The 15,869-nt window shown below is 38.9% G+C and overlaps 1 protein-coding gene and 1 long non-coding RNA gene across 2 annotated transcripts in view; both read left to right on the top strand.

The window, feature by feature from the left end:
• Positions 1 to 15,436, top strand: part of tars1 (threonyl-tRNA synthetase 1) — a 38,664-nt gene extending 23,228 nt beyond the window's left edge. The window contains 8 exon segments of the mRNA XM_030142570.1: positions 1,450 to 1,587; positions 5,118 to 5,195; positions 5,279 to 5,379; positions 9,266 to 9,370; positions 9,539 to 9,611; positions 14,043 to 14,081; positions 14,083 to 14,158; positions 14,950 to 15,436. Coding sequence (XP_029998430.1) covers positions 1,450 to 1,587; positions 5,118 to 5,195; positions 5,279 to 5,379; positions 9,266 to 9,370; positions 9,539 to 9,611; positions 14,043 to 14,081; positions 14,083 to 14,158; positions 14,950 to 15,098 — 759 coding nt within the window. The 3' untranslated portion in view covers positions 15,099 to 15,436.
• LOC115425205 (uncharacterized) lies at positions 12,301 to 13,566 on the top strand. Its single transcript, XR_003936199.1, has 3 exons — positions 12,301 to 12,493; positions 13,205 to 13,206; positions 13,557 to 13,566. It is a non-coding gene; the product is annotated as an uncharacterized LOC115425205 (long non-coding RNA).
• Positions 15,437 to 15,869: the final 433 nt, after the last annotated feature.

The following is a 15,869-nucleotide window of genomic DNA, read 5'->3' as shown; positions in this document are numbered from 1 at the left end:
ACACTGAAGCCCGATGGCGCTTTTACCGAACAAAAGCACTGCCAGTATCGATGCACATAAAACAGAGCTCTGGAAGACGCAGGATATTTGTTAATTAATGAGTTTTAATGTAGTGACACAGTCAACCTGCAGCCAAGGTCCAACTGATGGGATTGTTCCTCTTGTCAGTAATGGCAGCGGAGTAGATGGTCAGTTATTTAACAGCACTTTGGACACATTATTTCACTGTCCACTCTTCATTTTCACTGCAGCTCCATCAAGTGCTTGGCAGGGATATGCTTTTATCTCATACCTTCATCATCAACGGCTGTTTCCATCAGTGGTTTTATGCCCATTTTGAAATATAGCATAAGTAAAGGTTGATGGGGGGGAGGTGACACCTGTTATTGCAAAAAAAAAAAAAAAAAAAAAAAAAAAAACAGTTTTAAAGCTCACAGCTTGTGTTTAAAATGAATGTAAGAGAGGATGAGATGAAGGTGAAGTAGGGGCTTAATGAACATGACGGAGAAGAAGAGGAGTGTGTTCCTGTCATCCTCCTTCATATTCCTCCTTCTAGTTCTTTCTCTGTTTCATACAGAACGGAAATTCACTGGAATCGTACAGAAATAAGTGGAAGCTGTTGGTGTTAAATGTCAGATACAAAACCAAGAACCAGGTTTATCTGACTGAGACAAACCAAGAATCTGACCTTTTCAATGATAACGTGTGTTGAGTAGACGGAATGGATGTAATGGAAGGAGTCATGTCTGGACCCATGGAGGAGGAGGAGGAGGAGGAGGAGGAGGAGCTTCTTCTTCTTCTGCTTCTCCTTCTGCTGCTGCTTCTTCTTCTTCTGCTTCTTCTTGTGGTTCTGCTGCTTCTGCTTCTTCCCCTTCTGCTGCTTCTTCTTCTGCTTCTTCTGCTGCTGCTTCTTCCGGTTCTTCTGCTGCTGTTGCTTCTTCTTCTTCTGCTTCTTCTGCTGCTGCTTCTCTTTCTGGTTCTTCTGCTGCTGCTGCTTCTTCTGCTTCTTCTTCTGGTTCTTCTGCTGCTGCTGCTGCTTCTTCTGCTTCCCCTTCTGCTTTTAGCTTCTGTTGCTTTTTCTCCTCCTCCTCCTCCTTCCTGTCATGTTGTATTTGCATTTTTCAGATATATAATTTGCACCATTCCAAAAGTTTTGTTCAGATCTTCTTGAATATGCGAAAACACATCTTGCTTCTCCATCTGTCTCAGAGGAGCTGTTTATTTCACTGATTAAATAATGCAAACATTAAAATCATGATACTTTATCTACAATAAGATGAGACGTTTATCTTCAAATTAAATGTATCTTCTGATTACATCATATAATTTAAATATTCATTAAAACTGAAAGGAACACAGATGAAATCAGTCATTACAGCAGATATTAAACTTGCAGCCGGCTCCAGACAGATGATTAGAGTTCTCTTCTATTTTTGTTGCGTACCCCAGATCGAGGAGGAGATCAAAGGTTGCCTGAACTTCCTGCGGACCGTGTACGACGTGTTTGGTTTCAGCTTCAAACTCAACCTGTCCACCAGGCCAGAGAAGTTCCTGGGGGAGCCTGAAATCTGGGACCAAGCAGAGAAGGTAACGACAATGTGTGTTTGTTTGTTTGCTTCTATTGGTGAATGTGCACGATGCAGATATAATCCAGATGGAGACTCTGAAGCACCTCTGCCCCCTGCAAATAGAAGGAGTGTGACTTTCAGATAGAACCAGCATTTATATTGAAACAAATGAGTCTTATTCTGCAGCGGAGAATGTGCTCAGTTCTCCAGAGAATCCACATCAGTGTGATCAGTCTGCCTCGGCTGTCAGATCTAAATCACTCTCCATGGACTGACTCTACATTTAACATCCTGGTGACATCGTAGCTCTAGTTCTTAAATGGTTGATGTTTAAAATGAGCTTAAACAAAGTAATGACAAGAGGAACCGAGCAATAAACACATGAATATCACTCAGTTTAACTCGGTGTTTTACAGCATCACATCAAAGCCACAAGGGTCTGATCTCTCTAGGGTCCACTTTACATTTAACTGATGGATTTGTGCAATCAATTTGAAGTGACAGATGAGAAAAAAAATGCAACAAGTTTATGGGTTTGTTTTACAAGCAGCACAAATGTGTGAAACAGGCTTTTTTTTTTTTTTTTAGCCTAACAAACCTTTAATAGCTCCTTCTAAATGGTTGAAAAGATGGATTCAGACACAGCAGGCAAACTTTTTTTTATATTACTATTACTTATTATTTATTACCTCACCCGCCAAAGGGGAGGCAAGGGGTACTGTTATTGGTTTGGTTTGTTTAACACTTTAGCAGTAAAACTATTGGTTCAATTCATATCAAATTGGGTTTATAGATTGCCAGTGACCCAGAATAGATATGATTACATTTTGGGAAAGTAGGTCAAAGTTCAAATTTTTAATGAATTTTTAAAATCTTTTTTCCCATTTGCTTATAATGGGTGAAATTTCATGTCTATAAAAACATACATTTTGTTTCAATTTACATCAAACTTGGCACATGTATAGAGGCGATTGATATGCTGACACGCATACACATGCTGACATAAATTGGATCGATGCCAAAATAAGCTATAATATGTGCGAGAGGAGGGGTTTGTTGTGCCTGGCACCACTTGTCTCCTTTTTAATATCAACCACAGTAGCTGCTTAGCTACTGTTGAGTATATTTTTCCATATTGTTTTCAACCATTATCTGCCCCATATTGAGGCACTTATTGAACCAATGATCACCCTGGTACTTTATCAGCCAACGTAGGTATCGGCTTCTAAAATGTGTTTTGTATGTAGGGGTGGCCATGGCTCAGGATGTAAAGCAGGTCGTCCAATAACTGAAGGGTTGACGGTTCGAATCTGTCCTAGTCAGTCCGTTGTGTCCTTGGGGAAGACACTTCACCCTCCTTGCCTCCAGTGCCACTTACATGTATGACTCATGTGTATAAATGCATATGAATGTTTGGTGGTGTGGCTACACATGTAGAGTGTGAGTGGCCAAAAAAGCGCTATAGGAATCGAATCAAAGATAATGTGATAAAGGACTGAGAGACTAACATAGGAACTATTTTGATGTTTATAATGAAAATTTCTCTGTGAAGGGGGATAGAAAACAAAATAAGAAACCAAAACTAACAATGGTATCGGCATCGGCTATAAATATATAATAATAATAATAATGACAGTGCATCCCTACGCACATTTATAAAACTGGTCTTGACAATAGATCATAGTTCTTTCTGTTTTTTTCTTTCAAAAAACACTTTAAAGACTAAGTGGTTTTTAGGTCTATATATGACCATGCCATGAGAATAAAGGCATTTAAATGCTTAAAGAGAGTGCCTTGGAGTTTTCTTCCTGTTTGTCATGTTTCTTTTTTGAGTTTAAAACAGTCACTGAAGAAGTAATCAGTACAAACTGACTTGAATTCACTCACTGTCCTTTAAAGACTAATGTTGAAGTGAATATTAGTGATGTGGGAATGTTTGGAGTGCTGACAGTCTGAACACAGGCAGCTTTTTTCTTGTTTTATTGATGTTAGTTAAACAGAACTTTATGTTATGAAAAGTAGGTGTATTTTTGATGCTTTGGGTAAAAACATAAAACTAGTGTGGATAACATAAGGTCAATCGTATTATAATAAATAGGTTTATTTTTATCTTAAATCAGCCCGTTTCCTAGAAGGAGAAGAGTCTCTTATAAAAAGATGAAATACCAATAAGTAAAATGAGCAGGGTAAAATGAAAAGACTCCTTAATGTTGTCTTTTTGTTTTGAAATTAATGATTTTTTTTTTTTTCTTAATAAGCCCTGTTTGGTGTCTGTCGTTGCTTTCATATTCTGTTGTCTGATCTTCATTTTCCCTTCATTTTCAAGCGCCTGTTGGAACAAGAACATCACTGATAATTATGTTATTTTTAACATGTTTAATTATGAGTCACTTGAAGAGAAATAGGAACTGTTTGAATATAATAAGGTCTCTGCTGAGGACAGTAAAGACCGCTGCTTATTCCAGTCTCTTATTTAGCTTAGTCCAAGGATGTCAAACTCATGTTAGTTCAGGTTCCACATTCAGCCCAGTATGAGCTAAAACAGGTCATATCAGTCACGTAAGAACAGTGAAAAAAAGTACAAATACATCATAAAAATGTTTACATCTACAAAGTTTCATTAAAAATGTGAATAACTTGAACAACCTGAAATTTCTTAAGAAACATATGTGTAGTTTTAACAATATTCTGTTTCGGTTTATCATTTACCCGTACATTATAACTTACAGATCACAGTGGATCTACAAATGCACAAAACATTTAATAACAGGCAAATATTGGTGCAATTATATGATTTATATTAAGACACTTCAGGTTCGTGTCATTTTCATTTTTAAAGAAACATTGTAGACGTAAACATTTTTATATAGTTTTACTTTTTTTTTTTTTAACACTATAACAAAGAAAATTAGTATTTGTCATTATTTACAGATTATTCTGATAGTATTTTACTGGTCTGATCCACTTTAGATCATACTGGTCTGAATGTGGAACCTGAACTAACATGAGTTTGATATCATTGACTGTTCTCTCTTCATTGTAATTTTTGCATTTCATAAATCTATCCCAGGGCTGGATTAGACCCTTTAGCGGGCCGGTTTTGGCCTGCGGGCCATATGTTTCACACCTGTGGCTTGGTCACAGTCATCGCATTAGTACTTGTATCCGACAACTGGCAAATAATATACAGAATTAGAAACAACATGACAAATGAGGTGGACTTGTTTCCGCAGTTGGACTTGTTTCCGCAGTTGGACTTGTTTCAGCAGTTGGACTTGACCTTGGTGCTGAGTATTAGATTAATCTGCATCCACAAAGGTGGAAAATTATAAGCAGACAAAAAGAATGAAAAAGAATGAATTGTAAACAGGATAGTTACTGGAACAGAACAGTATGTTTCCTTCACCTCATTAACTCACCAGAAAGCATAACATATTGAGACCTGGACATTTGTCAGTTCAGTGATTAGTTCAAGACAAATGTCCCGTGTCCCCTCGATCACATATTTACAATGTGATAAAACAGTCACAGATGTGTTTGTTTTAACAGCAACTGGAGAACAGCCTGAACGACTTTGGGGAGAAGTGGGTTCTTAACCCAGGTGACGGAGCGTTCTACGGACCAAAGGTAAACCACTGCAGCGCTGCTTTACCTCCACTGTCCAGCAGGGGGATGGCTGCAGCCTCATCTGTTCTGTCCTTTATCCACAGATCGACATTCAGATCAAGGACGCTATCGGTCGATATCATCAGTGCGCAACCATTCAGCTGGATTTCCAACTGCCAATCCGCTTCAATCTCACCTTTGTCAGGTAACTGTCCTCCTCTGTCTTTAAACAGGATGTTGTCCTCAATCAAGCAACTGTTATTTATATTGCACCACATATACCACTACGTCTTAACAAGTCAGATATATTGGGGGGGGGGCATGGATGCACAGCAAATGGAACTATAACTGTTAAAAACTAGAACTGCTGTTACTTCAAATTTGTGAAGAGTCTGTTCACAAAGTCTGTTCATAAAGAAGAGTGGAAGTCTCTCAGTGTCAAAGAACATCTGAAAAAGGCCTGCACAGATGACCGTCACCATGAAGAGGTGACGCTCCCACCTGATATGCCACCAACTTGACATGAGCCCACTGAGGCGGACTGAGGTAGAGAAAGTCATGCACAGAACAAGGGCCGCATCAGCCCCAGGTCCCACCAGAGTACCATACAGGCTGTACTAAACTGCACCAGACGTCCTGCGTTTCCTCTGGAGGCTGATGAGAGTTGTGTGGGAAAAGGAGGAGATACCAACATCCTGCCGACAAGCCGGAGGGATCCTTATCCTTATCCTCATCTGAGATCGGCCACTTCCGCCAAATCAGCCGTCTGAACATCAAAGGAAAAATCCTCTTCAGCATGGTCGCTCAAAGGCCGGTAGGATACCTGCAAAGAAACCAGCTGATTGACACATCAGTCCAGAAAGCAGGCATCTAAGGCTTCTCCAGTTGCGTGAAACACTCCAGTGTCATCTGCCACCAGATTCAGGTCACCAAGGAGGGATCAGACTTTCATGTGGTTTTCCTGGATCTTGCGCACGCCTTTGGCTCAGTTCCTCACAACCTGCTATGGACAGCCTTTGACTTCTTCAGGGTCTCAGCAGCTCTCATAACCCTTGTCAAGGCCTGCTTCCAGGACATCCAGCTCTGCTTGACAACGGCAGAATACACCACAGCATGGCAACTCCTGGAAGAGGGAATCATGGCCAGCCACTTTCTCCAGGCTTGTCTTCACCATGGCCATGGGGGTGATCATTCGGGCATCTCATTGGGTGGTTGGAGAGCTGGGAATAAGACCTGGATCGAGGCTGCCGCCTGTCAGAGCCTACATGGATGACCTCACAACAACCAAGGCCTACACTGTGCGACTGCTGCATCAGCTGCAGCGAAACATCGAGCTGGCTCACATGAAGCTCAAGCCAAGCAAGTCCAGAAGCCTTTCCATCATTAAGGGGATACTGTCAGACCATCACTTTCACACTGGTGATGAGAGTATTCCAACTGTCTCAAAGAAGCCTGTGAAGAGCCGAGGTCCATGGTATGATGCTTCCCTCAAAGACAAAGAGCAAGTAGATCAGCTCAGGAAGGAGGTAACCAGCAGCCTAGAGAACATGAACAGAACCCTGCTTCCTGGTAAGCTGAAGCTCTGGTGCATGCAGGTCAGACTTTCTCCATGCCTCATGTTGTCACTAACCCAGTATGAAGTTCCAGTCTGTAAGGTGGGTGCAGCACGGGAGAGGTGGTCTTGGTCTTAGGAGCAGCACACCAGCCTGGAACAAGGCCTGTCTGTGCCAGAGACGCAAGCTTGTGGGGCAGGAAGTACAACGGCAAGAGGAAGCAGACAGGTGCGCAAAAGCCATTGCACACATGAAGCAAGGGCAGTGGGTAACGTGGGAAGGAGTGGAAAAGAGAAAGATTTCATGGCATCAGCCATAGGATATGGAGGCATTCAGCGCAAGCTTCACCATCAAGGCCACCTATGATCTCCTACCATTTCCCAAGAATATCAGCCTATGGTATGGTGAAGACCCCACATGCTCACTCTGCCCATCTCCACCTACACTCACACACATGCTAGTGGACTGCAAAACCAGCCTCACCTAAGGCCGGTACACCTGAAGGCACAACCAGTGTCTAGCAGTAGTGCTGGAAACACGACGGATGAGCGTCAACGCCCTTCCACCCAAAAAGGGGAGTCAGTGGCTGTGGATGAAGAGAAGTGAGTAGACTGTATCTAGGGGGTGAACCTGGGATGCTGGGATTCACTGCTGTACCCTCTGGAGGTGTCATGGGCCTATCAGGGAAACACCGAAGGAAGGCGTCCACTTGAGAACCCAGTGGACGCCCTCACTGTCTTGATTCTCCCACAGTGTCTTGGTGGTGTCTCAAGTATGCAAGAAGGGATATTAACATCTAGTCCTACACATCAGACCAATAAGTAGTACAAATACCCATAACTGTTAATACTACTACTCCAAATACAAGTACTTTTTGTATTTCCTGTCTTGTCTTCAGTTCTATGTGTGATGGTGTTATGAAGTACTGAGTTCTTTTTTTTTTTTTTTTTTGCGATCAAATTTTTATTTTAATTTTCATTTAACAAATTAAATCGAACAGAGGTATTTCAGGTTATACAACATTACTGGAATGGATTCTCAGAGCAAGAATACCAACAGTGAGCAAAAGACATAAGAACGTGTCATGAGATACCAAAGAACACAGTGACAGTATAAAGATAAAAAAGAAAAAGTAAGGTTAATTACACACACAAAAAATAAAAATGCATACATAACCTACAAGAATACACACAAAATACGCAAAACATACGGACACACAAACGTATATAGACAAGACAGAAAAGTACTGAGTTCTTGATTTTGTCCCACAAGAGCTGAATTTCAACAAAGACAAATGTCATCACTGTAATGACAGGATTTAAATGTAGCTAGAAATAATTCCCAAATACTAAAAGTAAGGGTTAAAATAACACTGGATGACCTAGGCTGCGCTAAGTCTGCAGTATGTTTATGAGCACTTGAGCTTGATGGTATCACATGTACATCTTGTTCACGTGGACTAGACGTGGCTCTGATGGTGGAGAAACACTAACGATTAAAACACTGAAATGTGCAGGTTCAGGAAATCAGTGACTGAATACAACATGTTCAAGTATTAACATGACTGCAGAGGTTACAGGAGTTCATAGACACTCTTCTTTTAATTCTGTATTTGTAACAGAAATGTTTTTAAGATTACATTAATTCTAGGGTGTTTTTTCTGATATCCTCATGTTAAAATGCCACGTTATCCACATTTTAAAGGTGATATTTAAAAAAAAAAAAGTTCAAAACTAAATCCAGACGGTCTTAAAGGCTAAAGATACAAAAGGCACAGCAAAAGATTTGAACATGTTCAAAGCAAGAAGATGGAGACAAGAATCCAAGGTGTCAAATAAATCAAAAAAAGAAGAATGATAAAAAGAGAAAGAAAGCAGTAAAAGACATGACACAAATAAAAGCAATAAAAGAATAAAAGCAATAAAAAGGTGACATCACATAAATAAAAGCAAATAAAAGGCAATAAAATAAAAGGATAAAAAGAATAATAAAGGCATGACATCACATAAGTCTATAAAAATGGGTTTGAAGAAGTGATTTAAACACACAGTATCAAACATTTCCACAAGAAAATGTCTAAATGAACCAGGCCTATGTTTTATATATTGGTGTTGACTTGTGCACTTAAATTATATCAAAGGACCTTTTAACCACAGAATTATAATGATGACACACAACAATATTTTACACTTATTCATGTGTATTTCTTTAATTGTCATATTGATAATATTTGTCCAGTGTATATTGTACAAATTGCTTGTTCTATTTGTGTTTTAATAGAATGTTTTAATATGTATATTTAGGTATTCATATATATATTTAGAGCTATATATACAGTATATGGATGGATGGATGGATGGATGGATAATTTCTTCTCTGATACTTTTTCTTATACTTGCATGGACCAGCTCTAACACACTTTTCCTTTGGGATTACTGAAGTATTGTGAATCCGACTGTTACCAAAACTGATGAGATTTCATATCAGGAGCAGTTTCCAGTGTCACTATGGTAACTGTATCCGTCCTCTGTGTTGTAGCCACGACGGAGACGACAAGAAGCGTCCTGTGATCATCCACAGAGCCATCCTGGGGTCAGTGGAGAGGATGATCGCCATCCTGACCGAAAACTACGGAGGCAAATGGTTAGTGTGGCTTTGTTCAGGATAGATGTGTGTGTGTGTGTGTGTGTGTGTGTCTGTGTGTAAGTGTGTGTGTCTGTGTGTGCATCTGGAGTCAATATTTACACAGGTTTCCCACAGAATGTGCCCGACCTGCTCTTTCTGATTCTAAACACATGTTTTGTGTTCCAGGCCTCTGTGGTTGTCCCCTCGCCAAGTCATGGTGGTACCAGTGGGACCAACCTGTGACGAGTACGCCCACAAGGTAACGCCCACTTCAGCTGATCCTTTACCTCTGCTTCATAGTATCAGATGGACACGAAATACATGTGGTCCTGATGTGGGTAGAAAGTCCCATCTAATGTTGGAATTTTTAATCACATTTGTAACCATGGTTACAGACGTGGAATTTGGACGAGAGCTGTTTTACATCAGTTTCCACAAGACAGTCGTCCAGTAAATCTGTTCTCAGATCAGCTGCTCAGGTTACACATCATGTCAAATCCTTAGGGCTTTTACACATTGGAGGCATTTTTTCATGGGATTTATTCACGTGTCATTTTTGAACCGCTGTTAATGTCACGCAGAACACAAATACAGGATGACGCAAAAAAACGGGAACTTTTTAACAATCCACTAAAACCAGGTGTGATGGAAGAAAAATATTTTATTCATAGTAATTGAAACCTTAAAACATGCCATTTAAGAAACAATGATGGAATTTTCATTTTTTAAAAAGTTACTTCCTGTAGATGGCGTCCTCCTGTACGAATGCATTCTTGAAATCTGCTGTTGAGATTCCTCATTGACCGCTGCAACATCTCAGCTGGGATACTGTGAATTTCATCCTGAATTCTCTGTTTTAACTCATCCAGAGTTCTTGGTCGAGTCGTGTACACTTTACTCTTGAGATAGCCCCACAAGAAAAAATCACAAACAGACAAATCTGGCGATCTAGGGGGCCAGGGAACGTTACCGAATCTTGAGATCACACAGTTACCGAACAATTCTCGCACAGCCGCCAATGGTTACTAAAATGGGGGTGTGTTTACTTGCTCAAGGTCACTGTCTCGCAGTGCTGCCACTTGCTCATGTCTGCCAATACGCACTTCAAAAATTCCCATTTTTTTGGGTCACCCTGTAATTTTTAAAAAATGAAAATTCCATCATTGTTTCTTAAATGGCATGTTTTAAGGTTTCAATTAGTATGAATAAAATATTTTTCTTCCATCACTCTTGGTTTTATTGGATTGTTAAAAAGTTCCTGTTTTTTTGTGTCACCCTGTATTACCCAACAAAGAGGTGGAGCTGAGTTTTCTGAGTCTAGCACCTCCAATAAACCATTCACACTGGAAAACACACACACACACACGTGACAACAATGATGGATGGAGCCATGGACGTGTATGAAATGAAAAAGGACACAAATGGAAAAACAGTGAGGTGGACACATGAGGCTCAGAATGATGTGGAATCCCTTCTTGTTTCTGCAGAATGAACTGATCCAGTGTCATATTTCAACTGTCACTGATGCTTATTTGTCTCCCTGACTATGGGATGTGTTCGTTCATACGTGTTGAGGCTTTCATAGTTTAATCACCGTCCAGTTTATTCATGTTATTTTAAACAAAATGATGATGATGGTTGGTGCTCAATTGGATTCTTAGTGATAAATCAGTGTTCATGAAGTTTAATCGTGTGTGTGTGAGCCTAAAATGCACATCCACATATAAAAGGTCCCAATGCTGTTGTAAAAGTACATAAACATGTCCATAAACATGTCCATAAACATGTCCATAAACATGTCTATAAACATGTCCACCGATGCCTCGTCCACAGCAGCTCATGGTCTGGTTAAAATGGGAGGGGGTGTGGTTAATGGGGCAAAACAAAGCTGAGATTAGGTGAGTCTCATTAAGATACTATGAATATTACTGTCTAAGAACCCTGAAACTAACAACCCATGGGTCATTAGCTTATATTAGCTCATTAGCGCTCACCTTTGACAGTGAAGAGTTTGTGTTCACCTACTAAGCAGCTTTGTAAACTCATTCAGATTAAAGACACACACACTCGTCTGTAATGGTGTGTGTTTTCAGGGTGTGAAATACTGCAGCTGGTGTCTAAACGCTGCCGTGGAACATATGTTTGTCGTCTTCTGAGAGGTCGTCCAGATATTTGCGGATATAAATGAACCCTAAATCAACTCATGTAGAGTCACAATAACAACTGGTGCCAGGCACAACAAACCCCGCCCCTTGCACGTATTGTAACTTATTTTGGCATCGATCCAGCTGATGTCATCATGTCTGTGTGTGTGCATAGACATAGACAGTATAGACACATTTCACCCATTATAAGGAAATGGGGAAAAAAAAAAAGATTTGAAAAATTCTTTAAAAAATTGAACTTTGTCCCACTTTCCCAAAATATAATCACATTTATTCTGGGTCACTGGCAATCTATAAACCCAATGTGGAAGGAATCAGGGTTGTATAATATTCAGAATTAAATCGAGAATGACCCCTAGATTCCAATTCAGTTCTTGAATTTGAATTGAAATTGCAAACAGGACGCTAAATTGTAATTCAAATTGCAGGAAGTAGAATTGGAATTCCATGAAATTCAAAGAAATTCATGAAATACAATTAAAGTGTATTTAACAATGAAGCTTTACTGTATATATTACATATGATTACAACATGAACTTCATACAGATATTATTGTATGGACTTTATCGACCCAATACTTTTTTTATATTAAACAGGCCTTTTTTTTTTTTTTACCACAATTTAACATTGAAAACATACTCTGTTATATACAGCATATATATATATATATATATATATATATATATATATATATATATATATATATATATATATATATTTCAAATTGTGGTAAATGATAGGACAGCACTTCATTTCCTCTGCACCCATTCAGAGGATATTTAGTGTTGCAGGTCACATATTCAGACCAGAAGGACGCCACATCAGTGACAAAACATTAGAGGAACAGCTGACCATTAAATGTAACAGGGTTACCCTATAAAGTACTTTAATAAATGATAATTGCATTTACCAAAACATTGTTTCATTTGATTACTTCGAAATGAAGATATTGCTAATTACTCAACATTAAGGGAATGTCTGTGTACTGTTAGTGTCTGTACTTCCATTTGGAAGAAAAATGTTCAAAGTATCACATTCTCACTGATATGTGATGAGGATGAATTTCTCTGAATTGCAATGAATTCAATTCCACTTCCTGTAATTCCAATTCAACATCCTGTAGGGGGGAGTCAATTCAAATTAATTTATTGAATTGAATTAAATTCTGAATTTTGTACAACCCCGGTATAAATTCAACCAAAAGTTTTGCTGCTTAAATGTAAACAAACAAAGAAACAAGCTGAACCAAAATCAACACCCCCTGCCTCCCCTTTGGGGGGCGGGGTAAAACTAAGGAAATGACATTTTTCATCTAAATGCCTCATATGTGTCTTTGAGTCAGTTATTTATCTGTGGTCTTTTCGACTTTCCCTCCACTATTAAGGAGAGTGCTGTTGCCATAGTAACAGGTCATTACTTTTGAAACATGTATGTTAACTACATCCATCTCCACCCATCAGTGAACAAAAGCCTGGATTTGACACAATCCACAACTGTTAGTTTTCCAGATTTGGTCTGCAGGGATTCTATTATGGGATGGTTTTAGGGATGTAACAATATGAAAATTTCATATCATGGTTATTGTGACCAAAATTATCACGGTTATCATTATTATTGTGGTATTGTTGAAATTGTACTCAGAATGTTCAAAAAGTACTAATACACACACTGAAATAATTTAACCAAGTTGTATTTTGAAAAAAAAAAACAAAAAAAACAAAGCAAAAAAAAAACCAAATAAAATAATTGGTACAATGTACCTTCTGTTGCAGAAACATTCAAATATTAACCCTTAGTGGTCTGAGCCTAATTTGTCTGTTTTTCAGTCCTTTTGATTTTGCCTTTATATATTATATAAACAAATGTTTACTATAGCCATGTTTAGTATCTTTTTTTTCTGCACAACTTCATTTATATCATCTGTCGGTTATTGTTTTCACTTTATCCTACTATATCAACACAAAAGGACAAAAAACACAAAAAAATGTTTAAATCCGATTTGAAAACTGTATGTAATTTATTGCATAAATAACACAAAGATGCTTAATGAACCTTTTCAAAGACTTTAAAAGTGAATATTCGTTCCAAATATTAGGTATAGAAAATTGAAATTGTAATCAATTAAAACTATACTCAGATATTTGACATAAAAGCAGATCTTTACGTAGGTGTTTTCTCCTGAAGAACGTGGTAATCAAACACGGTTATCATGATAATTAGAATTTAAACGGTAATACTAACCGTCTGCAATTTTACCACGGTTTATCGTTATACCGGTAATCGTTACATCCCTAGATTGTTGTACCTGTTTTTCAGAGTGTGTCCTCCACAGACCTTTCATGGTCATGGTCGTCTACGGGCTGATGGGACATGGATGATCTGTCAGATTAGTGCGGTACATTTGGATCCTAAACCTACTGGATTCATTTGTCCATCATTTCAATTCAAATATCATTAATGACTGATCTCTCATCTACTCAGTGTCTAGACCTAATTATGGGATGTTTGTGTGGTTCCCGTGGTAGGTCCAGCAGCAGTTCCACCTCAGCGGCTTCATGAGCGACTGTGGACGTGGACGCCGGCTGCACCCTCAACAAAAAGATCCGGAACGCCCAGTTGTCCCAGTACAACTTCATCCTGGGTGGGTTGGACTCCGTCGTCCTCTTCATCTGCTCCTCGCTGTCCGTCTACATCAGGGGTGTCAGACTCAGTTTAGTTCAGGGGCCACATTCAGCCTAATATGATACAAACTGAACTGGGCCGGACCAGTAAAATAATACAAATAACAGGATAAGAACTTATAAATAATGTCAACGCCAAAGTTTTCTGTATGTTTTTGAGTGAAAAAAGTAAAATTATGTAATGAGAATGTTTACTTCTGCGAACTGTACTTGAGCATAACATGAACAAATATGAACAACCTGAAAGTGTTATGAAAAATAAGTGCAATATTAACAATATTATGCCTTAATTTATCATTTATACATGTGCATCACAACTTTCAGATCACAGTGGATCTACAAACACACACAAAAAAAAAAAAAAAAATTAATAACAGGCAGAATATTGTTAAAATTCCACATTTCAGACATTTTTGTAAAAGGCCAGTCTGTAAAGTAACCATTTTTGTGTAATTTAATATTTTTTACACTAAAACAAAGGGGAATATTTGCAGTTTTCATTATTTATAGGTTATTATGTTAGTATTTTACTGGTCATATCCACTTTAGATTGAATTGACCTAAAATGATTTTAACACCATTGAGTGTTAATATCTTTGGTGTCATTTTTGCATTTTTACAAATTCATCCCAGGGGCCGGATTGGACCCTTTAGCGGGCCGGTTTTGACCCCCAGGCCGCATGTTTGACACCTGCGGTCTACATATTGATCTTTTTTTTTTTTTTCCTTCCATGTTTTTCACTCTGAACAGTGGTGGGAGAGAAGGAGAAGACCAGTAACACCGTCAACGTCCGCACCCGGGACAACAAAGTCCACGGCGAGCGCAGCGTGGACGAGTGCATCCAGCGTCTGAAGGAGCTCAAGACGTCCAGAAATGGCAACGCAGAGGAGGACTTCTGAGACGCCAGCAGTACCGCCGACATCCAAAGGGTTCAAACTGTTTCCATGAAGGACAAACGTGCTTTCACATGTTGGTTCAGACAATAATGCAATAATGAAGCCTTATCAGGTGTCTTCTGTGGTCTCTGTCCATCAGTTCATTTAAGTGTAATCGAAGCCTTTGTGAATCTGCTGCGTCAATATTACAAATGGAATGGAACGTCTCTAGACCTTCACATACAATGAAGTTTCAGCTAATGGGTCACAGTTTGGATCATCGTCTCAACTCTTTCTATTGGTTTTTCATGTCTTCAGGGAATTGTACAAGTTACAATTTTGATAATTAAACTTCTATTCTTAGTTCTTGTGTCCTGCTTTTTTTTTTTTTTTTAATCACATACTGTGTGTTTTGTGCATTGATGCCATATTTGTACTTTTGTTTCTAGATTTACCAACTTTTCAGACCCAAGCTACTTTTTTTAAAAAGCACCTAGAACAGTGTTTTTCAAACTTGGGGTCCGGACCCCATGTGGGGTCGCCTGAAATTTCTAGTAATTGATAAAAATAAACAGTTATTAATAAAAATATATGGTGAGTTGACAGAGACAATCCCAATCCATAACAGACATGACAAACTGTGAGTCTGAAACTGAAGCACTGTGGTTCTGTTTATCTGTCAAATGTTCATTGTGGTCAGTTTCAGATGCTGCAGCTCTTTCATAATTCATAGTTTGAGTTCTTGTTTGTTCAGTTTTAATTGTCAGCCTTGTAAATCCAAGCTGGACTGACTGT

Source organism: Sphaeramia orbicularis, chromosome 9, assembly GCF_902148855.1.
Source record: "Sphaeramia orbicularis chromosome 9, fSphaOr1.1, whole genome shotgun sequence".
NCBI classification, from domain to species: Eukaryota; Metazoa; Chordata; class Actinopteri; order Kurtiformes; family Apogonidae; genus Sphaeramia; species Sphaeramia orbicularis.
Note: the sequence above shows the minus strand (reverse complement) of the source record. Positions and strands in the feature narration are given on the sequence as shown.